Source organism: Aricia agestis, chromosome 5, assembly GCF_905147365.1.
Source record: "Aricia agestis chromosome 5, ilAriAges1.1, whole genome shotgun sequence".
In the NCBI taxonomy this organism is placed as follows: domain Eukaryota; kingdom Metazoa; phylum Arthropoda; class Insecta; order Lepidoptera; family Lycaenidae; genus Aricia; species Aricia agestis.
In genome coordinates, this window is record NC_056410.1 from 2,007,976 (window position 1) to 2,033,147 (window position 25,172).

The 25,172-nt window shown below is 36.7% G+C and overlaps 2 protein-coding genes across 4 annotated transcripts in view; one reads left to right on the forward strand and one right to left on the reverse strand.

Annotated features, from left to right (window-relative positions):
- LOC121727327 (ankyrin repeat domain-containing protein 50) overlaps nt 1–25,172 on the forward strand; it is an 81,912-nt gene that overhangs the window by 46,632 nt on the left and 10,108 nt on the right. For all 3 annotated transcript variants that reach the window (XM_042115091.1, XM_042115092.1, XM_042115093.1), the window contains exons 21-26: nt 184–363; nt 481–551; nt 694–875; nt 1,151–1,292; nt 22,034–22,224; nt 24,510–24,608. In XM_042115091.1, the coding sequence (XP_041971025.1) occupies nt 184–363; nt 481–551; nt 694–875; nt 1,151–1,292; nt 22,034–22,224; nt 24,510–24,608 (865 nt within the window). The remainder of the gene's footprint in view (nt 1–183; nt 364–480; nt 552–693; nt 876–1,150; nt 1,293–22,033; nt 22,225–24,509; nt 24,609–25,172) is intronic.
- On the reverse strand, nt 12,361–14,771 carry LOC121727341 (juvenile hormone acid O-methyltransferase-like). The gene is made up of 4 exons (XM_042115116.1): nt 14,347–14,771; nt 13,466–13,643; nt 13,023–13,131; nt 12,361–12,543 (listed from the first exon to the last, which is right to left on the reverse strand). The coding sequence occupies exons 1-4, from the start codon at nt 14,727–14,729 to the stop codon at nt 12,392–12,394; spliced, it is 822 nt and encodes a 273-aa protein (XP_041971050.1). The 5' UTR covers nt 14,730–14,771; the 3' UTR covers nt 12,361–12,391.

Sequence of the window (25,172 nt, forward strand, 5' to 3'; positions counted from 1 at the left end):
TGTCATTGATTTGATTGTAGATATCAAGTAAATTAAATAATGAATACAAAACGAACAGTGTCAAATTACGTGTTTCGAATTGGTATGGATTTTATATACCTATTTTTTTTTAAACGGTGGGAATCGGCAAGACCCGAGTGTGTCAGATTCCATAGTAATTACATTTATTTCATCTTCCCGTAGCGCTGGCCGGAACTAGCTCGCGTGGCGGACGGCGCGGGCGTGACGGCGCTACACGCGGCTGCGCGTGCGGGCCGGCCCGCCGCTGCGGCTGCGTTACTCCGTGCGGGCGCGACGCCTGCTGCCGCGGACGCTGATGGGTGGAGCCCGCTGCGCGCTGCGGCGTGGGCGGGGCATACTGAGGTACGTGTAAAAAATTTTGAAGTGAAAAGTCTTGGCGCGTTGAAAGTGAAATACTTTTTTTTACACACTTTTGTAGTTCGTGAGCCATATTTAAATTACACATTTTATTTTTGGCAGGTCGTAGACGTTCTACTGGAACACGGCTGTGATGTGGACTGCGTAGACGCCGATAACCGGACCGCATTGCGGTGAGTATTTCATTTGACTATAATAAGGGAGCTACCTGTGTTGTGAGAAGTATGTTTTTGATAAACAACGAACATATATCGCGCAATACAATCTTGCTCAACTCTGGTGGAAACGCAGCCTTAAGGCTTAAAATATTTGTAGTGCTGCGGCGTGGTCGGGCCACGAGGCGGTAGTAGCGCGTCTGTTAGCGGGTGGCGCAGCGGCAGACCGTGCGGACGCGGAGGGCCGCACGCCGCTCATGGCCGCCGCCTACATGGGCCACGCCGACATCGTGCGACTGCTGCTCGATGCCGGTGCCGATCCTAATCATGCGGATGAGGATGGTATGCAAAATGAATCACTTTCTAAATATTTTTTTGTTAGTAGCAGGTGTAACTATACTATATATACTTTTAGTTTGATCTAATTCAAGTCGATTGTTTTCGAATAAAACTAGTTCTGGTCGTTATGGTACTGAGTACTGACTAATATTAAGTCAAACAAATCTGTATCGTCTGATTGTAGGTTTAGCCAATATTGCGCCAGTAGTTTCTTTGAGACATTTTGATATCTAAGTGTTTTGAAAAAATAAAAAAAATATACTGTAATTTGCGTGCAGGTCGCACGGCGTTAGCGGTGGCGGCGCTATGCGGTGCGGGCGCGGCGTGCGCGGCGCTACTGCTCGAGCGCGGCGCGGACGTGCACCGCGCGGATCGTGACCGCGCGACACCGCTACTAGTCGCCGCGTTTGAGGGCCACACGTGAGTATTATTGCCCTATCCCTCTTATTTGTATTTTTTTTCTGATGCGTTAGAAAAGTAACTTGACGGACAAAGACTATTGTGTAACTTACTCATAGTGTAACAATTCTTATTCACAAGTGACTAAATATGTAATTCGGTTGCCGAAAACGTAGATTTTTTTCTATTCGCTAGTCGTATCTTTTACACAGATGCCCAATGGTAGCGTGCTCAAATAGCAATTGATCACTGCACGAATTCGCGACCGGGATATAGTTATGAAGTCAGTTTTAATCGTAATTTGTGTGAATGAATTGTTTGTGTGAATTCTCTTACCTAATAATTAATTTGTTAACAACAAGACATTTTTACAATTAATTTATTTAAAAAAACTAGTATTTTCTAGCGTATATCGTGTTAGTGGAGTAGTTTATAGTGAGCGTATCACTCAGGTAGCCCTCGGCCTTAGCCACTCGTATAAATTCCTCTAGATATTCCTCCATCAATTCTTCCGGTATTTGGAACGGATTCAGTGATGTCATCATGTCTGAAAACAGTAGATAAAGTTTACATTTTTTCGTTTTATTTTTTGTTATATTTTATCAGAATCGATTCAGTGATTAAAGAAAGAAGAGATAATACGACTTTTTGTTTGTCTGTAGCCCCCTCCCAAAGCTCAAAATACAGATTAATATTAGGTCCTTACATATGAAATTGGCGTTTTGTATGGGAGGAATATAAAGTCGATTTTTTTGTATAATAAGTATATTTAATCAAAGTATACTGCAATACCATTGTTATCGATGCATTTTTGCCGTCGTTGATTTCGCCCTTTACTAAAAAAAACGGAGGGACGAGAGTCAATAAATTCTTTGAATGCGGTTGGACTGCCACATCAGAGTTGAATTTTTTTCCTTGTAGGAAGTTAGCCAAATTCTGAAAAAAAATGGTAATCTGTTGGAGCCAGGTCCGGGGAGTACGGTGGATGTCGCAGACATTCCAATTGCAGCTCCTCCAGTTTTGCGGCCGTCTGTTGTGCAGTGTGTGGTCTAGCGTTGTCATGAAGCAGCAGTGGCCTAGAGCGATTGACCAGCCTTGGTGGTGGTGCTAAACAAGCAGCTAGTTCTTCCATCATGGTTTGCAGTTGCTGACAATAGATATCTGCCGTAACCGTTTGGCCAGATTTCAGAAAGCTGTAGTGAACGACAGCGGCACTAGTCCACCAACACTCACAAGTAACCAAGTAACTTTTTATGAGTCAATTTTCGCTTAGGGCAGGATTTGGCTGATTCTCCAGGCGACAGCCATTGCGACGAACGCTTCCGAATGTCGTAAAGGATCAATTTTTTGGTTCTTGCATGCGAGTGTACGCATAAGCACTGTGGGAGGAGGGAGGTGCTGTACGCATGCCTATGCCTATATACTCACTCATTTACTTAAAGGTGGAAGTTTAACTCGCGGAATATTGCTAAAAATAATAACAAACTAAATTTTAAGCCTGATTCCATTAACTAACTCTGAAGTGGTTTGCGATAGATCCGCTTCCACAATAGCCTTTAATTCTTCATTATTTATTTTGGTCTCGGGTCGTCCACAGGGCTTGTCCTGAAGGTCGAAATTTCCTGAACGAAAACGTTGGAACCAGAACCGTACCGTGTTTTCTTTTGCGACACCAGCGCCATACACATTGTTAGTTCTTCGAGCTGTTTCTGCAGCACTCGTGCCACTGTAGAACTCATATTCGTAAATAAAGCGATATTTAAAATTTTTCAATTGTGCGATATGAACGACTCCAAAGAAAAAATAATCAAGAAAAAAACAATGAATGACGGTTTTGGAAACTCAAATGTACCAAATAAATGAATATATAAATTTAAATTTGGAATTCTTAACTAAAGAGGAGATATTTGAGATCAAAGTGCAGGCCACTTTGATCTCAAATATCTCCTACTACAAAACGCCAATTTCATATGTAAGGACCTAATATTATAATATCTTCATATTCAGTTTCAACGCACTGATAGACATAATATTTTAATACAATTTATGTGGTATGCAGTATAGAATTGAACAGTAGTAATGAATAATAATTATGCATTATAATGTTATTATAATTGAGGAGTATGCATTGCGTCCTCATATTTGTTTTACATCGCGTTGTAAAATTAATTCTAATTAAAATATTTAATTACGAATATGAATTACATTAATTAAAAATAATAATTACTTTTTATGTCTTGCTCGCTGGCGTACGTGTATGTTGACTTTGTGTTTTTTACGTGAATGTCCTTGAAGCCTGCCTCTTCTGCGAATTTTCTCAATTTCTTTTCCGGATCCTATAAAACAAATATAAGTTAATAGGGAACATGCAAATATAATATTTATGAAAATTTTGCTATTAAAATATTAAAAAAAATATAAAAGAAGGGCCACTGCAAGGTTAATCTATACTAATATTATAAATGCGAAAGTCTCTGTCTGTCTGTCTCGCTTTCACGCCAAAACTAGTGAACCGATTGTAATGAAATTCAGTACACAGATAGTGTAAAGCCCGAGAAAGGACATAGGCTACTTTTTAACTGGAAAAAGGTGTTTTAAGTGGGTGTTTATGCGTAAATTTGTTCAAATTAGGTTAATTCCAAAAATTCATAACAGATGGCGCTAAGAGTTGTCTAGATCGCGCTAGCGCTTGCTCTTACAAGTTTCTATAAGAGGTGGTACCATCTCAAGCTATATCTTTCGATTGTTATACACGTTTTTTTTAGTACTTTATCTATGCAGTGATGTAAGGGGGATATTAGATTATTATATATATTGGATCCGAGATCATTGAGTCAATGATATTGGATAATGTAATATAGACATATGATTCATTTCTTCCTTGATCATAGATTTTTGACATTTGCTGAGAGATTGGATCCAATACGGTCATATAAATAGGTGTTGCCAGTTATTTAATATAAAAAAGAGTTTTTAATTTCTTGTTCGTTATTATGTTTCAAATAATGTAATGTAATTATTTTTCTAATTATATACTTGGATAATCTTGCTGAAACAACAAAAAACAAGCCATATTAAAAATGACGATGTCTATTGACAAATCGAATTCTCTGAGATCTAGTAACCCTAGCGTCAATACCTGTCAGCGTTAGCGCTTTCCATTGGCTATTGAAACCACATATGACGTAAAATAGGATCAATGAAATATGATAATGTAATATGCAGATATGATCAAATGATCATAGAAATGATCATATATAAATGATAATGTAATACCCCCCTAAGTCGTAACCTATCAATCATAAATTACTGTTTATGGGTAAAGTTGTGTAATGGGGGGCTAAATAAGCTTTAAAATTTGGCATAAATAAAGTTTAATTTAAAATAATGAAATATTATGTGCACACTGCACAGCTGTTTTTGGGTATTTTGATTTAAGGGTTTTAAAAAGCTTTTGACAAACATTGTGTTGACACCGCGCGCTATAAACTGAAGTCCAAGCGGACGAATTCGCGGGCAATAGCTTATATTTTATAAAGATCACCCAATGGTCGAAATTCGACCTTAGTTTCAACGACATTAGGACTACTACCTATATTTTGTAAAAAAATATTGACTTTATCATATTTTTTTTCAACTCTTGTCTCTAGGACTCAGCTGATCTCAGACTGGCCGTGTAAGCATTGTCTAATAGTATCTAAGATTCAATAAAAAAAAATTGTTATCCATTTTCAATTTGTCAACTTCTAGTCTGTTAGACTTCCATCATAAATAAAAGAGTATAATTCGTATGTATAGGTTTGTCACTCAAAAATCTGTCATCTTCTTGAGTGTGCGTATTGTAGTGTGTGTAATGTTTTATTTGTTAAAAAAATGAATAATAAAAGCATAATTTCAGATATAAGCTACTAGATGTCCCGCGCGGCTTCGCCCGCGTAAATTAGGAATTTTACAGAAACCGTACATTTTCCCATAAAAAATATTTCCCCCGTTTTTCCCACATTTTCCTGAGTTTCTTCGGTCGTATTAGTCTTAGCGTGATAATATAATATAGCCTATGGTCTTACTCGATAAATGATCTATCTAACACTGAGATAAGTTTTTAAATTGGACCTGTAGTTCCTGAGATTGACGCGTTCAAGCAAACATACTCTTCAGGTTTATAATATTAGGAAGGTATAGATTTTTTTTAATTATCGCTTGACAAACTCGAGTCTCGATTTAAAAGACTATGAAATGGTATAATATGGTAGTGATGATGATGATGATGATGATGAATGTAATTTGCATAGTAGCATATGCTTTCTGTTCTTAAAACAACGCCGGAACTCCCAAACTTGTATCTATAAAGAATCAGGAGTTCTCTCAGCACCTTCCGAACCACGGTATACCAGGAATATCTCGGTGCAAAATCTTACTTGTTGGTAGCATATGCTTAGAATACTTCTCACGAAACCGAAGTCACCCTATAAGTTTTGTTTCCCTATAAGTTTTGAGGAGTTCCCTCGATTACTTAGGAATCCTTCATCAGATCGCCACTTTTGTAAATATAATACCAAATTGGCATGATACCCTATATACCAAAAGAAAAATTTTGAAAATCGGTTAACAAACGGCGGAGTAATCGTTGAATATAAGAAAACGAACATAACACCTCCCCCATTTTGAAAGTCGGTTAAAATTGTAGCCTATGTGTTATTCTGATGTATAAGCTATATTATTGTAAAGTTTCATTAAAATCCGTTCAGTAGTTTTTGCGTGAAAGAGTAACAAACATCCATACATCCACACATCCATACATCCAAACAAACTTTCGCCTTTATAATATTAGTAGGATAACTGTGCAAAATTTCATTCACATCTACGTTTCCGCTTTTTTCGTCAAAAGGGATACAAAGTTTTTCGCTTGCGTATAAATATACAGATATTGTTTTCTTTACAAACATTACAAATTAAAAGTAACTTTAAACGGAACGGATTTCAAAACACCAATCAGCGTTCAGTGACGTCACACCTGCTATTCCCGCGTTCCATTTAGCGTTAAAAACGATCAAAACGCCTCTTATTTTGAGCGTTTTGATCGTTTTTAACGCTAAATGGAACGCGGGGACAACTTTTTGAGAGGTACGATCAGGTGGGGCCATTTTAATTAAATGCCAAACAGTAGTGACGTCATACAGACTAGATCCATTTTGGCGCCAAAATTTAAATTGTCAATTTTAAACCGCATTTTTTGCAGTAAATTCCAGTTTTTTAATTTTTTAATATACTTGTGGTCTATGTGGCAGAAGGTTTTGATGGGTTTTGTAACAAGAGTCCCGCGAGACGACATAAATTCTTTTGTCCGGGAAAATGACCATAATATTATCCAGAGGTGTATTGATGTCCCCACCTTTATTTAATACCATTATTTAATTTTATTCACAATTATTATTTAATATTATTTACAATCCAGTCGTTTGAGTTGAATGTCAGGTATAATTGCAGCAAATTAAATAAAATGCCATTGATTCAAACGCGCTAGAAATCACTACAAACTTATTAAGAATAATGTAGGTCTATACCTACATTATTCGTAATAAGTTGGTAGTGATTTCTAGTGCCATCTCACTTCACAATCGTGGTAGGGTGATGTCAGGGGATCTAGATCGTAGACATATTTCGACCATCGTTTCGATCTGCTGAACCATCGGTAGACGTCGTACACGATCGGGAAGTTGGCCACCATGAGCAGCAGACATTCCCCACCGTCTGTCAGCATGTCGTAGGTTTGAGAAAAAGCTACTCTGAAACATGTCAAAATTTACTTTCATAATAATTATCTATTAACACAAACAACATGCCGTCAGTTGGGAAGGTTTATTTATTATCTACCCCACATAGTAATTCCGTGCAACCTTCTTACAAATTGAAGGTCCTGTCTTTGTATGAGATTTTTTATGTGCCAGGCAAAGACGAGCTTATTTTTAAGCGCACCCAATAAGCATATTAGTTATGTTATGTGTAAGTAAAACTTATTCTACTTACATATATTATTAAACGAATCTATTAAGCTGCGACTGAATCAGGGTGTAGGCAGCACTCGCTGTCAGTGTTTACCAGAATCTGATGGCAAAAAGTGAGAAATTAAATTGACTAGCAATGCCGGGGTACTTGGAATAAAACATTTTGATCCTTTTTTTTCCTGATAGCGGCTTATTCTGTGTGTGAAACATGCAAATATAAAAATTTATCTAATGGTCAAGTCTGCCGTCAAAAGGACTATGAGAAGAAACGTCCCCACCGACCAACAGAGCAGAAACAGGCGTCATTCGAAAGATCTACTAGAATAGAATTTTTTTTACTATGGCGACATCTGCGAAATACATGGGGTTACAGTGCAATTCCATCAAACTTGGCGCGGCGTCGTCATCGTGCCATGACACGACGCCACCACCCTGACATGGTGCGACGCCGCACAGTGTCCCGGTGACGTGAACGGTGCACCGCGCGCTCCTATTCAGGGTGAAACTTCCGAAAAATGGCGTTCCAAACTTAAACGAGTGGAAATATTGTCAGTCGCGTAGTGGAAATATTGTCAGATTTCAATCAAACTAAATGGGCCACGGGGCGGCGCACTGTTCGTGGCACCGGAAGTCGGAACACGCGTCACGTGGCACGGTGACGATGCCGCGACGTGTTTGATGGTGACGCGGCCTTAGGTTTTATAATATTATATTGTTTTTAAATAGTGTTAAAATATTGAGATCATATTAATATTATTGTCTTCAATTAAATCGTCATTTGTTGGTACATGAAATTTAAAACCGGCACATAGTACCCACGAAGCTAAAACAAAGCTTCATGGTAGTACCGCTAGTTTTTCATAATTTTTGTATGGTCAATGAATGTACATAATATTTTATAACGTGTTTTACGCTACTAACAATACCATCTCAGTTACGTTTAAAAGAATTTGAACGAAAAGTTTCTTTATACTTCTTCGAATACATTTTTTTAGTTGATCGACTATTACTCAATTACTTACTTATGAAGTTTTTACCCGTGATAGTTTTCCTTTAAAGTCAGCATAATATCTCCTACTCCCGCGAATTTTTCCACATTTCCAGAAGCAACCTGAGCTAAACAGCTAAACCTGAACCTGAAACCTGAGCTAAAACAATTAGAGCTAATGGAAGGGGGGACTCTAACGATTTTTTCCACTTTAAAGCTTCATATTTCACAAGTGGATCCCGGAAAATATATATCCCGGATATCTTTGAATACTCTGAATAATATTTTTTAAAAATGTACCCAACGACACCCCGACACGATGTGATGGACGCGGAAAAAAAAAATCACCCCCGCTTGATGTGTATGGGGAGGTACCATAAAATAATAAAGATTTTATATACCATTTTGTCGGCATCTTTAAGAAATATGCATACATGCCGAATTACAGGTTTGTAGGCCCTATAGTCTCTGAGAAAAACCTCGGACAGACAGACAAACACACAGACGGACGGACAGACCGAAACTATAAGGGTTCCTTGTGGACTACGGAACCCTGATATGCTTTTTGTTTGTAGAAAAAAGTGATTTTTTGTTAAAAAATAAACGCCTTTTTTTGGAGAAAAGTTTATTTTTTAAATAAACCCAATTGATTTTGAAACTGACACAAGTACTTTAGACTTTTCTGGGTCCCAGTGAACAAGTCGAGACGCTCCCATTACTGTTAAAGGGTGGGGACGGGTTCCATACAAAATCCCCCATACCCCTTTGCCATCAGATTCTGGTAGATGTATAAATACTGACGGGCTTGTAGGCAGACAACGCACTTAAAATATGTATGGCACAGTAAGTACCATACCAAAACAAAGACAATGAGCTTACTTGTGATCCGGTATCCAGTGGTAACAGAAAAACGAGAAGACGTGATCGAACGCGCCGATATAGTGATCAGGCAGGGGTTTCCCGATCTCCATCTTCTCAAATTTAACCCCGTTACCGGCATGATGGGCATTCGCGTGGTCCACCATAGCTGGGCTCTTGTCGCAGCCAGTTATTTCGCAGTTGGGCGGTAGAGCCTGTCTTAATTCTTCGGATGTGAATCGCCCGTCCCCGCTGCCAACGTCCAACACGTGTATAACCCTACCTATGTCCATCCACTGGTTGTTGCCCAGTCCATTGATAGGGTTGTCCCCCTCGTTTTTTTGATTCAGGCCATTTTTATCTTGGCCAAGTTCATTCTCCACAGTCTTCCATTTGAAGCGTCCGATGTTTTCCGCCAGACATCGGATGTTTTCCCGGTACTGTAGTCTGTGATACTTAATATACGACTCTGGATTGTTCATGTTTGATTCCTACGCAATTTTAACGCGACTATTTTATTATGCTGTGTTGCACGATTAATATATATGATTTTTTTGTACTTTTTAAGGTGAATTTACATAATTTGGTATATAAAATGTATATAAAAGCAGAGGTATAGAGACTGTATATAGAGTAAGATACCACGGAGTCGCAAGTGTAATTAAATGAAACTGGTATAAGACAGGTCATTGCCGCAGATAGAGGTAGATATCGAATACGATAACGCTTGATAACCTGTTTAACTGTTTTGCCACGATATAGATATCGTGGCAAAATCTATCGTATATCTTGTAAAACAATACTGTACACTTATTGTTAAAATAAAACTCAAACTCTACGATCACTTTGTTTATTACATTAATTCTCCAATCACTCATTCAAATAACTTAACACAATCACGTTTATAACACGGAATACTTTTCAACACTTTCCTCTCTAACTATTTCAATTACTTTCTCACAGTAATTATAGTTATATTTTATAGCTCAAGCATCGAGCTCACACTTTACTGCTATGGACTATCCTCCAAGAAGGATCTCCACCAACTGTCCTGGAGGCTGGAAAAAACCTTCCAGTCCCCCAGTTCCCTCTCTACTTTTAATAATTTAGGCGGGTAAAGTGTGAGTTCCGCTTGTGGCGCTAGTGCGCAATTTAAATAGCTTCCGCTTTTAATTTTAAGTCTTATTTTAATTGTTTGTAATATTTATATATATTTAAATAATTTCTAGTATTTATTTTTAACATTAAAATATTTATAAAATTAAATATTAAACTAACCACCGTTATTGACTTTCGACTAGCGTTAGTATAAAATAATATTATGAACATCCGTTTCTCTTTATGATCAAATAATTAACTAAAATATATTTTGATAATTCCATAAATGTGTAAATATTTTATTTACTTATTTAAGTATTTTATTTAAACATTTTACATTTTACATCATTTATTCTATTTAATTTAATCAAAAACTTGAACCTTACAATCTATATGATTGTATTAGGTCAGTCACGATTGATTAGTCATAATATACTCACACGTATTATCAAGCCAAGGTTTCCCAAACTTTTTTACTGCGACTCCATTGGGGGCTTCCCTTCCCTTCCCTTTATGCGACGCGACGGCACCCTTCCTACTATGGAGTGTAGATGGAAGAGAACTATCTCTGCATGTAAAAAGTGTCCGCTGAAATACGTTAAATTAGGGTGGTGCTACAGTAGCAACAGGGTAAATTTTAAATCATTTAGCAGCTTTTATTTCAGATATTTTAGGTTATATTTTTTAAAACTATGACTCGGCTATTCGGCTAACTTCAATTTATATTTTGTCACCAACGGCTACATTCATTCCATACCCTTTGCTGCAGCTAGCGCCACTCTTGGAGGATTTTTCAACTGTTATTTACTGCGTACAGCTGGACACTTTTTCAAATATCCCCTATATAAGATAGTTCTCCTCCATCTACCCTCCATACTTCCTACGGTCTAAACTTTAAAGTGTGACTTTATCTGTTTGTCTTAGTTTTTTTTAATCTGTAATTATTTGTTGCATATTTTACTGAAGTACAACTTGTGTCGCATAATATTGCAATTTGCAATTAACGTGTACTAAGTATGTCGCCAATTATTACAAAAAACCTTGAACGCTGTATTGCGAATTGCACATTTTGTCAAAAATTATGCTATCATTCATAAATCTTAATAAGATAAATCTACGACAGTATAATTTGTCGCCCCATTTTGTAACGAGTAACGACGTAAATTTTGAGAAACCCTCTTGTAGACATGAGTACATAATATATTAGTACCTGGATGACCGAGCTTTGCTCGGTATAGCAAACACTCATTGACTTCGTGTTACTTAATAACGCTATCTGCTGGTCGTTAAAATAATTAGTTGCTAACAAAATAGTATTATTATTCGCCAATAGATGTCAGGAAGAGTCATATTTTTCAGTTTATCGATTCCGAGATTCCAATTATATATATATGTCGTAGGATGATTTGATAAATCCGTGTTTTCGCGAAATCCCTAGAATTTTCGCGAAAATTCGATTTATCAAATCATCCTACGGCATCGTAGGATGATTTGATAAATCGAATATATATATATATATATATATATATATATATATATATATATATATATATATATATATATATTCGATTTATCAAATCATCCTACCATACAAAAGTGAAAAAAAAATTCATCTTTCAGAGCTGCTACTTTCACAGTGAACTCTCTACAAGGAACACGTACACACCCTAAAGTATTATCACTTATTTTTGTTACACCCTGTATATATATATATATATATATATATATTATATGTGTATATATATATATATACATTGAGGAAATAAATAAAATATCTTACATCTTTAAACGAGCAATTCTTTTATATATATATATATATATATATATATATATATATATATATACAGGGTGTAACAAAAATAAGTGATAATACTTTAGGGTGTGTACGTGTTCCTTGTAGAGAGTTCACTGTGAAAGTAGCAGCTCTGAAAGATGAATTTTTTTTTCACTTTTGTATGGGCAAGCGCCCGAACGTCACGAGTTTTCCCATACAAAAGTGAAAAAAAAATTCATCTTTCAGAGCTGCTACTTTCACAGTGAACAATATATAAAAGAATTGCTCGTTTAAAGATGTAAGATATTTTATTTATTTCCTCAATCATCATTCAAGAATGTTACACCGGTAATAACCATAACATAGGCAAAAACCATTAGATAATAATAATTTATTATCACTTCGACCCGAAGAATGTGTTGGTTGTGTAGGTAATAATCAGGTCGTCGGTGATGTAGCGGTGCTCCTTGGCGACTCTCACGAACTCTTCCAAGTACTCATCACATAGCTCCTCGGGTATATTGAAGGGGTTTATGGAGACGATCATACCTGCAATGCGAGACAAAGATCATTAGTGGAGCAGCAAAGCGTGGGACATACCACGAAACCGTTTTGAGACTCAGCGAACGAATCGGAATGCCGAGTCTTACCCTAACAAAGTGGTATGACGTTGTTAGGGTAGGACGCGGTATTCCGATTCGATCGTTTCCGAGTCTCAAAGCGGTTTCGTTGTAGGCCTCCGTTCGATAATAATAATTGTTTAGATCGTTGGAACAACTCTGTAAGCGAAAACGTGACACGATAAGCCTCTAAATTCCCTTTTAGAATCTAGTGTCAAATTGGTCACTTGGTCGCAATATTTGCCTAGAAGACTCATATAATCTATCTTCAAGGGAAATAAGCTAATACTAACCTGACTATCACATAATATTGGCATCATCGGGTCTTAACCTTAGATGAAAAGTCCCATTTTCAAGTCTTTTTGACTTGATATTGTACAAAAAGGACCAGTGAAAACCTTTACTTACTTTTAAAATCCTCAACGCTGTCGTATTTGTAGGTGGATTGGTTGCATTGGACGAACATTTTCTTAAATCCCACCTCCTCTCCAATTTTTCTTAATTTTTCTTCTGGATCCTGTCAAACCCACAAGAGTATCCAAGTTACTGCTTTGTAGTAAAGTTTTTATAGCAAATTTTTATGCCATATGGATTTCAGGCTATTCAGAACCAAGTGGCGTCAACGTTACCCAATAACTACGAGTCTTTTTAGTTTGGGAATTTTTTGTATCTGCTTCTTCACTGAATTGTTAGTGCCAGCTTGTAAAAAAGGTCTAAATTCATGTTCCTGTGGTAGCGATACGATAGTATGATAATAACACATTCCTAAATGTTTCGACTAAACTTGACCATCATTATTTCCTACTGGCTAAAGTCACGAATCAATGATAACAACCGCCATCACTACTTACATCACATTCATGGTACGGTGACAACACGTTGTCGTCCAGTCTCTTCACCCAGCGGCACCACTTGGCCGTCTGAGCAAACACCTTGTACACGTCGAATACCGCGGGGAAGTTTCCCACGATCAGCAGCAAGCAGTCCCCACCCTCGGTCAGGATGTCGTACACTTGGGATAGAGCTAGTCTGAAATAAAATAAAACACACTGAAAGGATTGGGCAGAGATATAGGTCGCGCGAGATTAAGATTGCTCGGCGAAACTGGAGGGGGGATGTTCATGTATAAAAAGTACAATAACTACCAACACGTTATTTTTTTAACATAAAAATACAATATCTACCGACCGCTTTGATTTCGACCCGTCTTTCAACTACTCAGTACTCTACCCACAGACGTAGATCAAGATAGATACCGTATATGTATGTACTTCGCGTGCCATATCGCGTTCCCTTTCGAAAGTATGTTCTTTAGTCTGCTATCGGAATCGGACGTCAATCGGAATTTTAAAAATGCCTAAATGCCTGAAAGTGCCATATTAAACTGAAGAAATTCAAATAGAAACGTTGGCCTAGGCCCAAGATAATGGACACGTTTCTTATCATCGGTACGTCACAGTAGGTAGGAAAAAAGTGGCACGCTCGTTTTCATACAAATGGAGCGACATGCGGTATCTATCTTGATCTATGTATGTGACTCTACCAATACTCGTGTACCAATAACGTCGTCTGCGGCCTCAACAAGATGGCCCGAAATGAGGTTTATCTCTTAAAGAAAGAAATGGTGCTCAAAGTTCTTAGCGTTGAGTTGGGGATATGAGGGCAAAATACAAACGTAAGAAACTATAGTTTGGATTGATTTTCAATCACAGAGATTCGAGAGAAGTAGTACCTTTGGTCAGTGACCCAGTGAAGGGAAAAAAACGCGAACACGTGATTGAAGGAGCCAATAAACTCCCTCGGTATGTGCTGGCCGATCTCCAGCACTCGGAAGTTGATGCCGTCTCCGCCGAAGTTTTCGTTGGCGTAGTCCACCATCTCCCTGCTGCGGTCGCAGCCGACCAGCTCGCTGACGTCATCGGGTAAATATCGCCGTAGCTCAGTGGCTGTGAAGCTGCCGTCCCCGCTGCCGATGTCCAGCACTCGGTCTCCGCTCCGCCACGTCATTCGAGCGACGTTCTCGCTCAGACACCTCTTGTTGTCTCTGTTCTGCAGCCGGTTGTACTTGTTGTACAACACGGGGTCCGTCATCGCTAATATGCTCATCTTTCTCATGGTTGCGAACGTTTGCGTCTCCGGACGTGCTACTGAACGGTGGCTACGGGCAGCGCCGAGGTTCGCTTATTGTAGCGTCTTTTATACGATGGATAGTAATGTCGGTAAAGGTGCGGTCACATTGAAATAATATTATAAAACTAGCTGACCCGACAAATGTTGTTTTGCCATATAAATTATTTCTAGTTTCAATATAAAAAGTAGATAAAAACCTATTCTCAGGCCTAACGAACATTTCATTAAAATCGGTTGAGCCGTTTTGGAGGAGTTCGCACACAAACACTGTGGCTCGAGAAGTTTTTCCCTTGACTAATCTTAATTTTTAGGTTTCCGTACCCAAAGGGTAAAAACGGCACCCTATTACTAAAACTTCATTGTCTGTCCGTCTGTCTGTCTGTCTGTCTCCAGGCTATAACTCAAGAACCGCTATAGCTAGACTTCTGAAATTTTCACATATTGTGTACTAGCTGTTGCCCGCGACTTCATCCGCGTTAACATAGTATAATAACAAAGATGGATAGTTTTCTCCTTTTTGTTTTTGTGGTTCCTTACACAAAGGGTAAAAACGGACCCTATTTAAGCAAACGTCAAACGCAAACGTCAATAAACTTTCATGTTTCTAACTCAAGAAATGACGGACTTTCATTGAAACTTTCTACCCCAATTTCACCCCCTTGGGGATAGAATTACCAGAAACACTTAAATACGTATCCATTCATTTTTAATCAGTAGCACAAAAATAAAGTTTCATGTTTCTAACTCGAGAAATGACGGACTTTCATTCAAACTTTCAACTCCAATTCCACCCCCTTGGGGGTAGAATTTTCAGAAACGCTTAAACACGTATCCAATCATTTTTAATCAGTAACCCAAACATAAAATTTCATGTTTCTAACTCAAGAAATAACGGAGTTTCATTCAAACTTTCAACCCTTATTTCATCCCCTTCGGGGTAAAATTTTCAAAATTCCTTCCTTAGTGGGTATCTACTTAATAAAACAACCCTACTCACCAAATTTCGTGGCTGTAACTTTTACAGTTTTTGCTCAGCGATGATGAATCAGTCAGTCAGTCAGTCAGGACATGTAATTTTATAAGTATAGATATCTGTTGCCGCTATAACGACAAATACTAAAAATAAAATAATGTTAATATTTAGGGGGGGGCTCCCATACAAGAAACGTGATTTTTTTGTCCTTTTTTGCTCTTAATCAATAATGGTAACAGCTAGGCACTTGAATTTTTCACAAAATTCTTAATTATATTTGTGCTTTAATAATTAATAATAAAATTAAAATAAAGTAAATATTTAAGGGGGCTTCCATACAAAAAACACAATTTTTTGTCTACTTTCGCTCTATACCGGTACGGAACCCTTCGTGCGCGAGTCCGACTCGCACTTGGCCGATTTTTTTTATTTGCTGTAACGCCTGTATTTAACACGTCTTGTCTTTATATCCACAGTTTATTTTTGTTTGTTTCTTGACATATAGGTCACATTTACATAAAAAATTACAGATAATATGGTCCTAAAAATTTTTAAACACTATACATTATAATATTTCTGATGGACTGAGCCTTACATACTTGTTAAAATTTAATTAATTTGATAAAACGTATTACATACTAAGATATTTGTATGTTATGAATATGTATACACTATACATGTTAAGTATTATAATACATTTGTTACATAGGCTGGAAAAACATAAAATAGCATTCCCCTTTAGTATAATAATTCCTAGGAATTTTGTAAAATGAATAACAATTTCATTGTTTTTAGGGTTCCGTACCCAATGGGTAAAAATTATTATTTTTAACAAAAAATTAAAACCGACTTCCAAGGTAAAAACAATAATAATATGAACTAAAAAGTATTAAATAACTCTTACTCTATAATAGTGCCTGTTTCAGAATTCGTCTAAATCTCAACTATTTCTGTACATACTACAGTCTTCATTATTTGAAGTCGGTACCAGCTAATTTTATCGTGAGTTCAGTCAATATCAGAATATCTCAAGCTTTTAGGACTGGTACCGACTTCAAAGTAATGAAGACTGTAGAATAGTTGAGATTTAGACGAATTCTGAAAAAGGCACTGTTATAGAGTAAGAGTTATTTAATACTTTTTAGTTCATATTATTATTGTTTTTACCTTGGAAGTCGGTTTTAATTTTTTGTTAAAAATAATGATTTCACTCAAAAGAGTGAAATCTTTATTTTTAACAAAAAATTGTGGTTATTTAAGTGGTTATTTACGCATATAAATAACTAAAGCCTTATCTTGTAAATAACTAAAAATAGTTATTTACAAGATAAGGCTATATGCGTAAATAACCACTACGAATGTTAACTATTCACATTATGTTACTGTAAGCGAAATTGTGGTAAATGCTTGCAGTTATCTAAGCGATGCTGCAATTTAAAAACTTTTATCTTTAAAGGTTCAGGAGTTCTGTTCAGTGCCTTTGGACCAAGAGACACCTTCGTATGAACTTTCTCTTATTCGTAACGTTATATGTTTAAGTTACTAGAAACAACATTTTAACCACTATGAGTCTTTTGATAAATTTCAAGGATTTCCCTCGATTGCTCATAGATCCCATCATCAGCTCACCACTTTCGTAATTATTATACAAAATCAAGATTATGCCCTATACAACAACAAAAGAATTTTGAAAATCGGTCCACAAACAGCAAAATAATCATCAAAAACATATGCTTCGATGCAAAATATCACGAAAAGCATCAATAGTTGGGTAATAATGATCAAATAAATTTATGTGTTGGCTTATGCTTTCAGTTGTTTAAACAACGCCGAAATCCCCGAACCTGTATCTATAAGGATTCAAAAGTTCTGTTGGGTACCTTCGGATCCAGGGTATAACCTGGTGCGAAATTTTACTTTTTGGTAGCATTCACCTCGAATGCTTCAGAAAAAATTGAATTCACTATTATGTTTCCATACAAATTTCAAAAAGTCCTCTCGATTCCTCCAGGATCCCATCATCAGATCACCGCTTTTGTGAACAAGATACCAAATTCGAGTTAAACCCTATACAACACAAAAAGAATTTTGAAAATCGGATCACAAACGGCAGAGTTATCGTTGAACATACAAAAAAAAAAAAGAAAAAGATACATACAGCCGAACGTATAACCTCCTCCTTTTTGGAAATCGGTAAAAACGGGACCCTATTACTGAGACTTCGATATCTGTCCGTCAGTTTGAATGTCTGTCTGTCTGTTTGTATGTCTGTCTGTCTCCAGGCTGTATCTCAAAAACCGCCATAGTTAGACATCTGAAATTTTCAAAGATTGTGTATTTCTGTTGCCGCTATAACAACAAATACTAAAATTATTATTATTTTTTAACGAAAAATTTAACCCGACTTCCAAGGAAAAATGATATTCTTAAAATGACCTAAAAAGTATGAAATAATTATTTTTCTTCAATAGTGCATTTTTCAAAATTCGATTAAATCTCAACGTATTCTGTACTCAATTTTCATTCTTTTGAAGTCGGTACCAGCCCAGAACTGAGATACTTGACATAGAACTTAGCCAGTACCGACTTCAAAAGAATGAAAATTGAGTACAGAATTCGTTGAGATTTAGTCGAAGTTGCCGGCCAAATGCGAGTTTGATTTCATGCCCCTACGTTAGAAGTTAGAGGGGGGGGGGGGGGGGGGGACACATTTTACCACTTTGGAAGTGTTTTGAGAGTCTCTCTCGCAAACTATTCAGGTTACAAAAAGATTATATTAGAAACCTCAATATGATTTTTGAAGACCTATCCATAGATACCCCACACGAATAGGTTAGACGAAAAAAAAATTTTTTTGTTTCATTTTTGATTTTTTTTCATTTTTGTATCAAAAATGAAGAAAAAAAATTATTTCATACTTTTTAGGTCATTTTAAGAATATCGTTTTTTCCTTGGAAGTCGGGTTCAATTTTTTGTTAAAACCTTGTCTTGTAGATAACTAAAAAGAGTAAAATAATAATTTTACTCTTTTTAGTTATCTACAAGACAAGGTTTTATGCTTCTTAGATAACCACTACGAATACTATCCATGTTATAATATTACTGTAAGCGAAATTGTGGTAAATGCTTGCAGTTGTCTAAGCAATGCTGCAATTTCCAAACTTATCTTTAAAGATTCAGGAGTTCTGTTCAGTGCCTTTGGACCAAGAGACACCTTCATATGAAAGAACAACCAACCTTATTGGCATACCTTTCGTATTTTGGTGTACACCTATTAAACATACGCCAATCGAAAGAGAAGTACAAACAATAAATACTCTTTGACAAAATGTCGTAAATAATATACTTTCTGAGTTATTTCAGTTTTAAAATGTAAAATAATAACATTTTAAAGATTTTTTTAGAAATATTTCATAAACTGTAACATTTACGAAATTTTGTCAAGGAGTTTTTGTTGTTTGTAATTATTTTTTCTGTCGATTGAAGTATGTTTCATAGGTGTACACGAAAATATGCCATTTTTAAGTTCTTGAAACTAATTAGGTATGCCACGCTCCATACAAAAAGGTTCGAACTATTTTCTCTTATTCGTAACATATAATATGTTACGAATTATATATTTCGTAACTGTTTTACAAAATTAAGATTATATCCTAACTTAAGAATACAAGAATTTTGAAAATCGGTCCACAAACATCTGCTTCGAAATAATCATCAAAAACATCTGCTTCGATGCAAAATATCACGAAAAGTACAAATAATTGTGTCATAATGTGATGACCAGTGGTATAATTATGGTTATAATGATGATAATCAATCAAATTGATGTGTTGGTCTATGCTTTTAGTTGTTTAAACAACGCCGAAATCCCAGAACCTGTATCTATAAGGATTCAAAAGTTCTGTTCGGTAACTTCGGACCAGGGTATAACCTGGTGCGAAGTCTTACTTTTTGGTAGCATTTACCTCGAATGCTTCAGAAAAAATTGAAATCACTATATGTTTTCATACAAATTTCAAGGAATCCCCTCGATTCCTCATGGATCCCATCATCAGATCACCACTTTTGTGAACATGGTACCAAACTCGGATTCAACCCTGAACAACAACAAAGGAATCGTGAAAATCGAACGACGAAGTTATGGCTAATTTAAAAAATAAACAGACGAACATATTTTAACCTCCTCCTTTTTGAAAGTCGGTTAAAAATTAACATTTAAGGGGGGCTTCCATACAACACGTGCGTGAGTCGGACTCGCACTTGGCTGATACATGATTTTTCTTTTTTAATATTATAAAAAAATATTAAAATAGAAAAATCATGTATTCATTTTTTTATCCATATACTTATGAATACTTATAATATTATAAATGCGAAAGTGTGTCTGTCTGTCTGTCTGTTAACTCTTCACGCCCAAACCGCTGAACCGATTTTGCTGAAATTTAGTACGGGTATACTTTGAGTCCCGGGAGAGGATATAGGCTATGTTTGTCCTAAAAAAATGTACGGTTCCCACCGCGATAAACAAATTTTGGCGCAACGGGATTGCGGGCGTCATCTATAGTTAACAAAAACTTGAGAGGTGTCAAGGGACACCCGGATAAAACGAAGTTATTAAAAAAAATAACTGGCTTGCTTTCTATGAGAGAGAGAGAGACAGACAGAGAAACACGCGCACGCCACACGGCTTACAACTATAGCAAAAGCACAGACATAGATCAAGATAGATACCGCATGTCCCGCGAATTATATACACATGCGGTATTTATCTTGATCTATATCTGCGGCAAAAAGTGTCGGTCAAAAAGTGTCGTGTCGTTACAACTTTTTCCGTCTAGCCCCTTTCGCAACGCGATAAGGAACTTCGTTCCAATAAGTGAGTATATTTTACTATTTAGTATAATTATGTATGGAGCTTTTAAATGGGGAAATGCTTGTCCGTCCGAACGTCCCACTTGGTTTGGGGACATCGGCCGGGGTACGTAGGGCTCCCCAGGCGTAGGATTTACTACTAACTCCAACTCCCCTTATTAGGCAAAGTTGTGGGAACGATAAAACCCGTCTCTGCCATTGTGTACTGAACCTAAGGTGTGTACTGAGACTCTCATTATTTGCCGATGCTTCCTAGTCGCATTCCCGTCACAAAGTGTGCAGACCGCATTCCCGAACCATACATGGATAAAGCAATCAATCAACTTAGTTGAATATAGTTAATCAAGTCATTATATGCGATTAATCGAGAGTCGAGACATGTTTATAAGGATTATTATAATATCACTAGACTATGATCCTTCACGTGGTCTACTTGTTATTTGTGCCAAATAACAGAAAAATTGCTCCAGTAGTTCGTGAGATAAGTCCTTTCAAATAATTTTCCCCGTTTTTTTACATTTTCCTCTATTTCTTCGCTCTTATTAGTCTTAGCGTGATAAAAATATAGCCTATATCCTTCTTCGATATATGGGCTTTCTAACACTGAAATATTTTTTCAAATCGGACCAGTAGTTCCTGAGATTAGCGCGTTCAAATAATTTCCCCCTGATTTTTCCACATTTTCCTCTATTTCTTTGCTCCTATATTAGTCTTAGCGTGATAAAATATAGCCTATAGCCTTCCTTAATAAATGGGCTATCTAACACTGAAATAATTTTTCAAATCGGACCAGTAGTTCCTGAGATTAGCGCGTTCAAACAAACAAACGAACTCTTCCGTTTTATAATATTATTAGTATTAGTATAGACTATAGTTCGCTCTCTGAGCACATAAAATTCGTACGTTGATCCTAAACTACGTATGTTTATTTTCTCGTTGTTAGACATCTCGGTTGGTATTGATTTTCGATTAATTGTTTAGTATTATTGCATTTTTTTGTGTTTTATTTATTCATAAGAATGCTTTGTAATAACAAATTGACAGTGCGTTATAACTAAGCTACGCAGCCGCAGCTGCGCTCGACTAATAAATCTCCTCATTACCAACGCATCTTACTCTCGCAATTTTTTAGTTCAATCCTCGGAGCTCTAATGCGAAGTATAAGCATATTCGTCATTTTATTCTATAATAATAGCCTTTTATTCCAAAACAAAATGTTACAAGAGGTTCCTAAGTTCGGTGTGCCGTTTGGCAAAGGCAAGCCAATCCGATTCCTTCCAATGTGTCCTGTCCCTTGCTACTCTCAACCAGAATGGTCCCGCTGTCTGTTTCAAGTCGTCTTCCCATCTCCTGACTTGACGACCCCTGCTTCTTTTGCCATCTCTTGGTTGCCAGAGAGTGACTTGCTTGTATTTTATAGTAACAATATCATAATTTATTACAGTGAGATCTGCGAGCTGCTGCTGGAAGCTGAAGCGGACGTGGAGGCAGCGGATGCCGCCGGACGGACGGCGCTGTGGGCGGCGGCGTCCGCAGGCCACGCCCCCGCCGTCCGCCTGCTGCTGTTCTGGGGCGCGTGCGTCGATAACATGGATGCTGAGGGCCGCACCGTGCTCAGCACCGCAGCTGCGCAGGGTACGTACGTCGTACAAGCACTCAGAGACATTTAATGATCATAAAACTTTAATTTATGCAGAATTTGATAGATCGTTTATAGGGCTTATGTCAAAATCTTCATTTAAATACAGTTAAGCAATTACTAATACATTTCTCTCGGAGTGCGGCAGCTAGTTACATGTTCTAGTTTACGCGTGTAGTGGTGTACGCCATTGTCATCGTGATCAAGCCAAAAATTACTATGCAACAACCTTTGAAGTGGCATTATCGTATTATAGAAATTAAATAACATAGTAAGTATAATATTATGTAGCTAAGATATAGTCTATACTATATCTATATATATAAAAGAAAGTCGTGTTAGTTACACCACTTATAACTCAAGAACGGCAGAACAGATTTGGCTGAAAATTGGTAGGGAGGTAGCTTAGAGCCAGGAGACGGACATAGGATACTTTTTATCCCGTTCGACAGCGTTCCTGTGTGACTTGACATGAAACGTCAGTCACTATAAAACGTGGTATAACAAAAAAGAATCAGACTTGGAATAACAAAACGAAAATGACAGCTATGTAATTGACGTAAAATGACAGCTATGTAATGACGTATGGATGACAATTTGATATTTGTAAGAAATCAATATTAAAACTATTTCTATTAAATAAATAATTAACAAGTGGATTGAAGTGAAGTGAAGTTTAATTAATAATGCCGCGACCAAGACGATCGAATCTTTCCCGACAAAGCCGTAATGCAAGAAGAATACAAAATACTGCAAATGAAAGGACTGAAGAAGAACAAGAAATTGCACGTGAACAGCGCCGCAATAGTATGGCTCGACTTCGTGCTTATCAATCACGAGAGCAAAGTGAAGCAGCCCGTGAAACAGCTCGGTTGGCAATGCAGAATCGTCGAGCGAACAACAGAAGTCAACAAATAGATAATTTGGGAATTGGGAAGGGAATAGTTGAGGGTAGGGAAGGGAATAGGGTAGGGGTAAGGGGATTGGGCCTCCGGTAAACTCACTCACTCGGCGAAACACAGCGCAAGCGCTGTTTCACGCCGGTTTTCTGTGAGTTTACTATGATGATAACTATGATTTTCACCTAAACCATTTAATCTATTTTGATGAAATTTGGCATGGAGCTATACTCATTTTAATCATGGTTAAATCGTCAAGACAGGACAACGTCTGTCGGGTCAGCTAGTAATATTATAAATGCGAAAGTATCTCTGTCTGTCTCGCTTTCACGCCAAAACTACTGAACCGATTGTAATAAAATTTTGTACACAGATAGTATAAAGCCTGAGAAAGGACATAGGCTACTTTTTACTGGAAAAAGAAAAAACTGGAGGTGTTTATGCGTAAATTTGTTCAAATTAAGTTAGTTCTAAAAATTCATAACAGATGGCGCTAAGAGTCACCTACATCGCGCTAGCGCTTACTCAAACGTGTTTCTATAAGAGGTGGTACCATTTAAAGTGAGATCTTTTGATTCTTTCGATTAAACTATATACGTTTATAAATTCTACTCAGTATGATACTTTATCTATGCAGTGACATAACCTTAAGGCTTAAACGGTAAACCTATCAATGATAAGTAGTTTATATTGGTAAAGTTGTGTAATGGGGCGCTAAATAAGCTTTAAAATTTGGCATTAATAAAGTTTATTTAAAATAATGAACATAATATTGCATACCGCACAGCTGTTTTTGGGTGTTTTGATTTAAGGGGTACCAGGGTTTTAAAAAGCTTTTAAATTTGACACCAATTTTGTTGACACCGCGCGCTATAAACTGAAGTCCACGCGGACGAAGTCGCGGGTAACAGCTAGTGTCTTACATAAATATGTATTACAATATAGAGAGTAGGGTAAACAGAGGTATACGCTAAAGTATTTTTGATTATGAAGTTGATTTGGATAGAAACAAATTTGTAATTAAAATAAACCTAAAATGTGCATTAATTTATTATATCCTTATACATACGGTGCCCTAAAATGGAACCTTAACCAGCTGATTTTTTGTGTATTGGTACGTTAATAGTTATATAATTTAACATTGTCCTACACATATCTCAATCCATATTTTAGGACCATAAATTCAAAGTATGAAATCCTTTCTATCTATGTTAGCTACCACTTTCGAGATTTTTCGCAAATAAAAAAAAGCTACTCACAAAAAATTAGATTGATAATAATAAAAAAAAAATTGTTCTAGGGCTTCCGTACTATAAGTTATTAAATTTTTGAAAAAGTAATAGTTAAATGAGCGTGTTTATTATAACAGTGTGGCTTTACAGGTAATGTGGAGGTGGTATGCCAGCTACTAGACCGTGGGCTGGACGAACATCATCGTGACAACTCCGGATGGACGCCGCTGCACTACGCTGCTTTTGAAGGTAAGATGCGCAAGGCGTACGCTACAGTTGAAAATCTTCTAGTACGCTAAACAAAATAAATACTGTGTTTATAGACGTTACAGTTGTAAGTATTATGTTATCATTGTATGGCAAGCAATCATTTCTAACATATCAGGCAAGTACAAAACACTGTTTTGGTAAAACGTCTGTATATAGTGCAATATTTTTAACAGCAAATGAAAAATAATCTTGCTAACCACAATGTTTTTGATGTCAATAACCGTATGATTGTCAAAAGTAGGTACTCATAGAAAAATATTTTACAAATTCTTAATAAAATATATTTTCTAATATAGAAAAGATATTATAATGAATGAGTAATGTTACATTCATATTCATTCCATAATTTTATTTGAGCTATTTTGTGTATTTTAATTCTTCCAAAAGATGATTATTCCATTTTAACATGCCAAATATAATATATCATATTTATTTTTGTTTGAATTATTCAAATAAAAGTAGATATTATGATCAAATACTAGCTGTTGCCCGCGACTTCGTCCGCGTGGACTTTAGTTTATAGTTGTGCCCGTACATCGATTG

Bases quoted from the DNA above. Each gene is read 5' to 3' on its own strand.
- LOC121727341 (XM_042115116.1), bottom strand. From the start codon at position 14,729: ATGAGAAAGATGAGCATATTAGCGATGACGGACCCCGTGTTGTACAAC. The intron at 13,132-13,465 runs GTAAGTAGTGAT...TGGGTTTGACAG, and splicing joins CACCGTACCATGAATGTGAT to GATCCAGAAGAAAAATTAAG. The intron at 12,544-13,022 runs GTAAGTAAAGGT...CTCGCATTGCAG, and splicing joins CAGCGTTGAGGATTTTAAAA to GTATGATCGTCTCCATAAAC.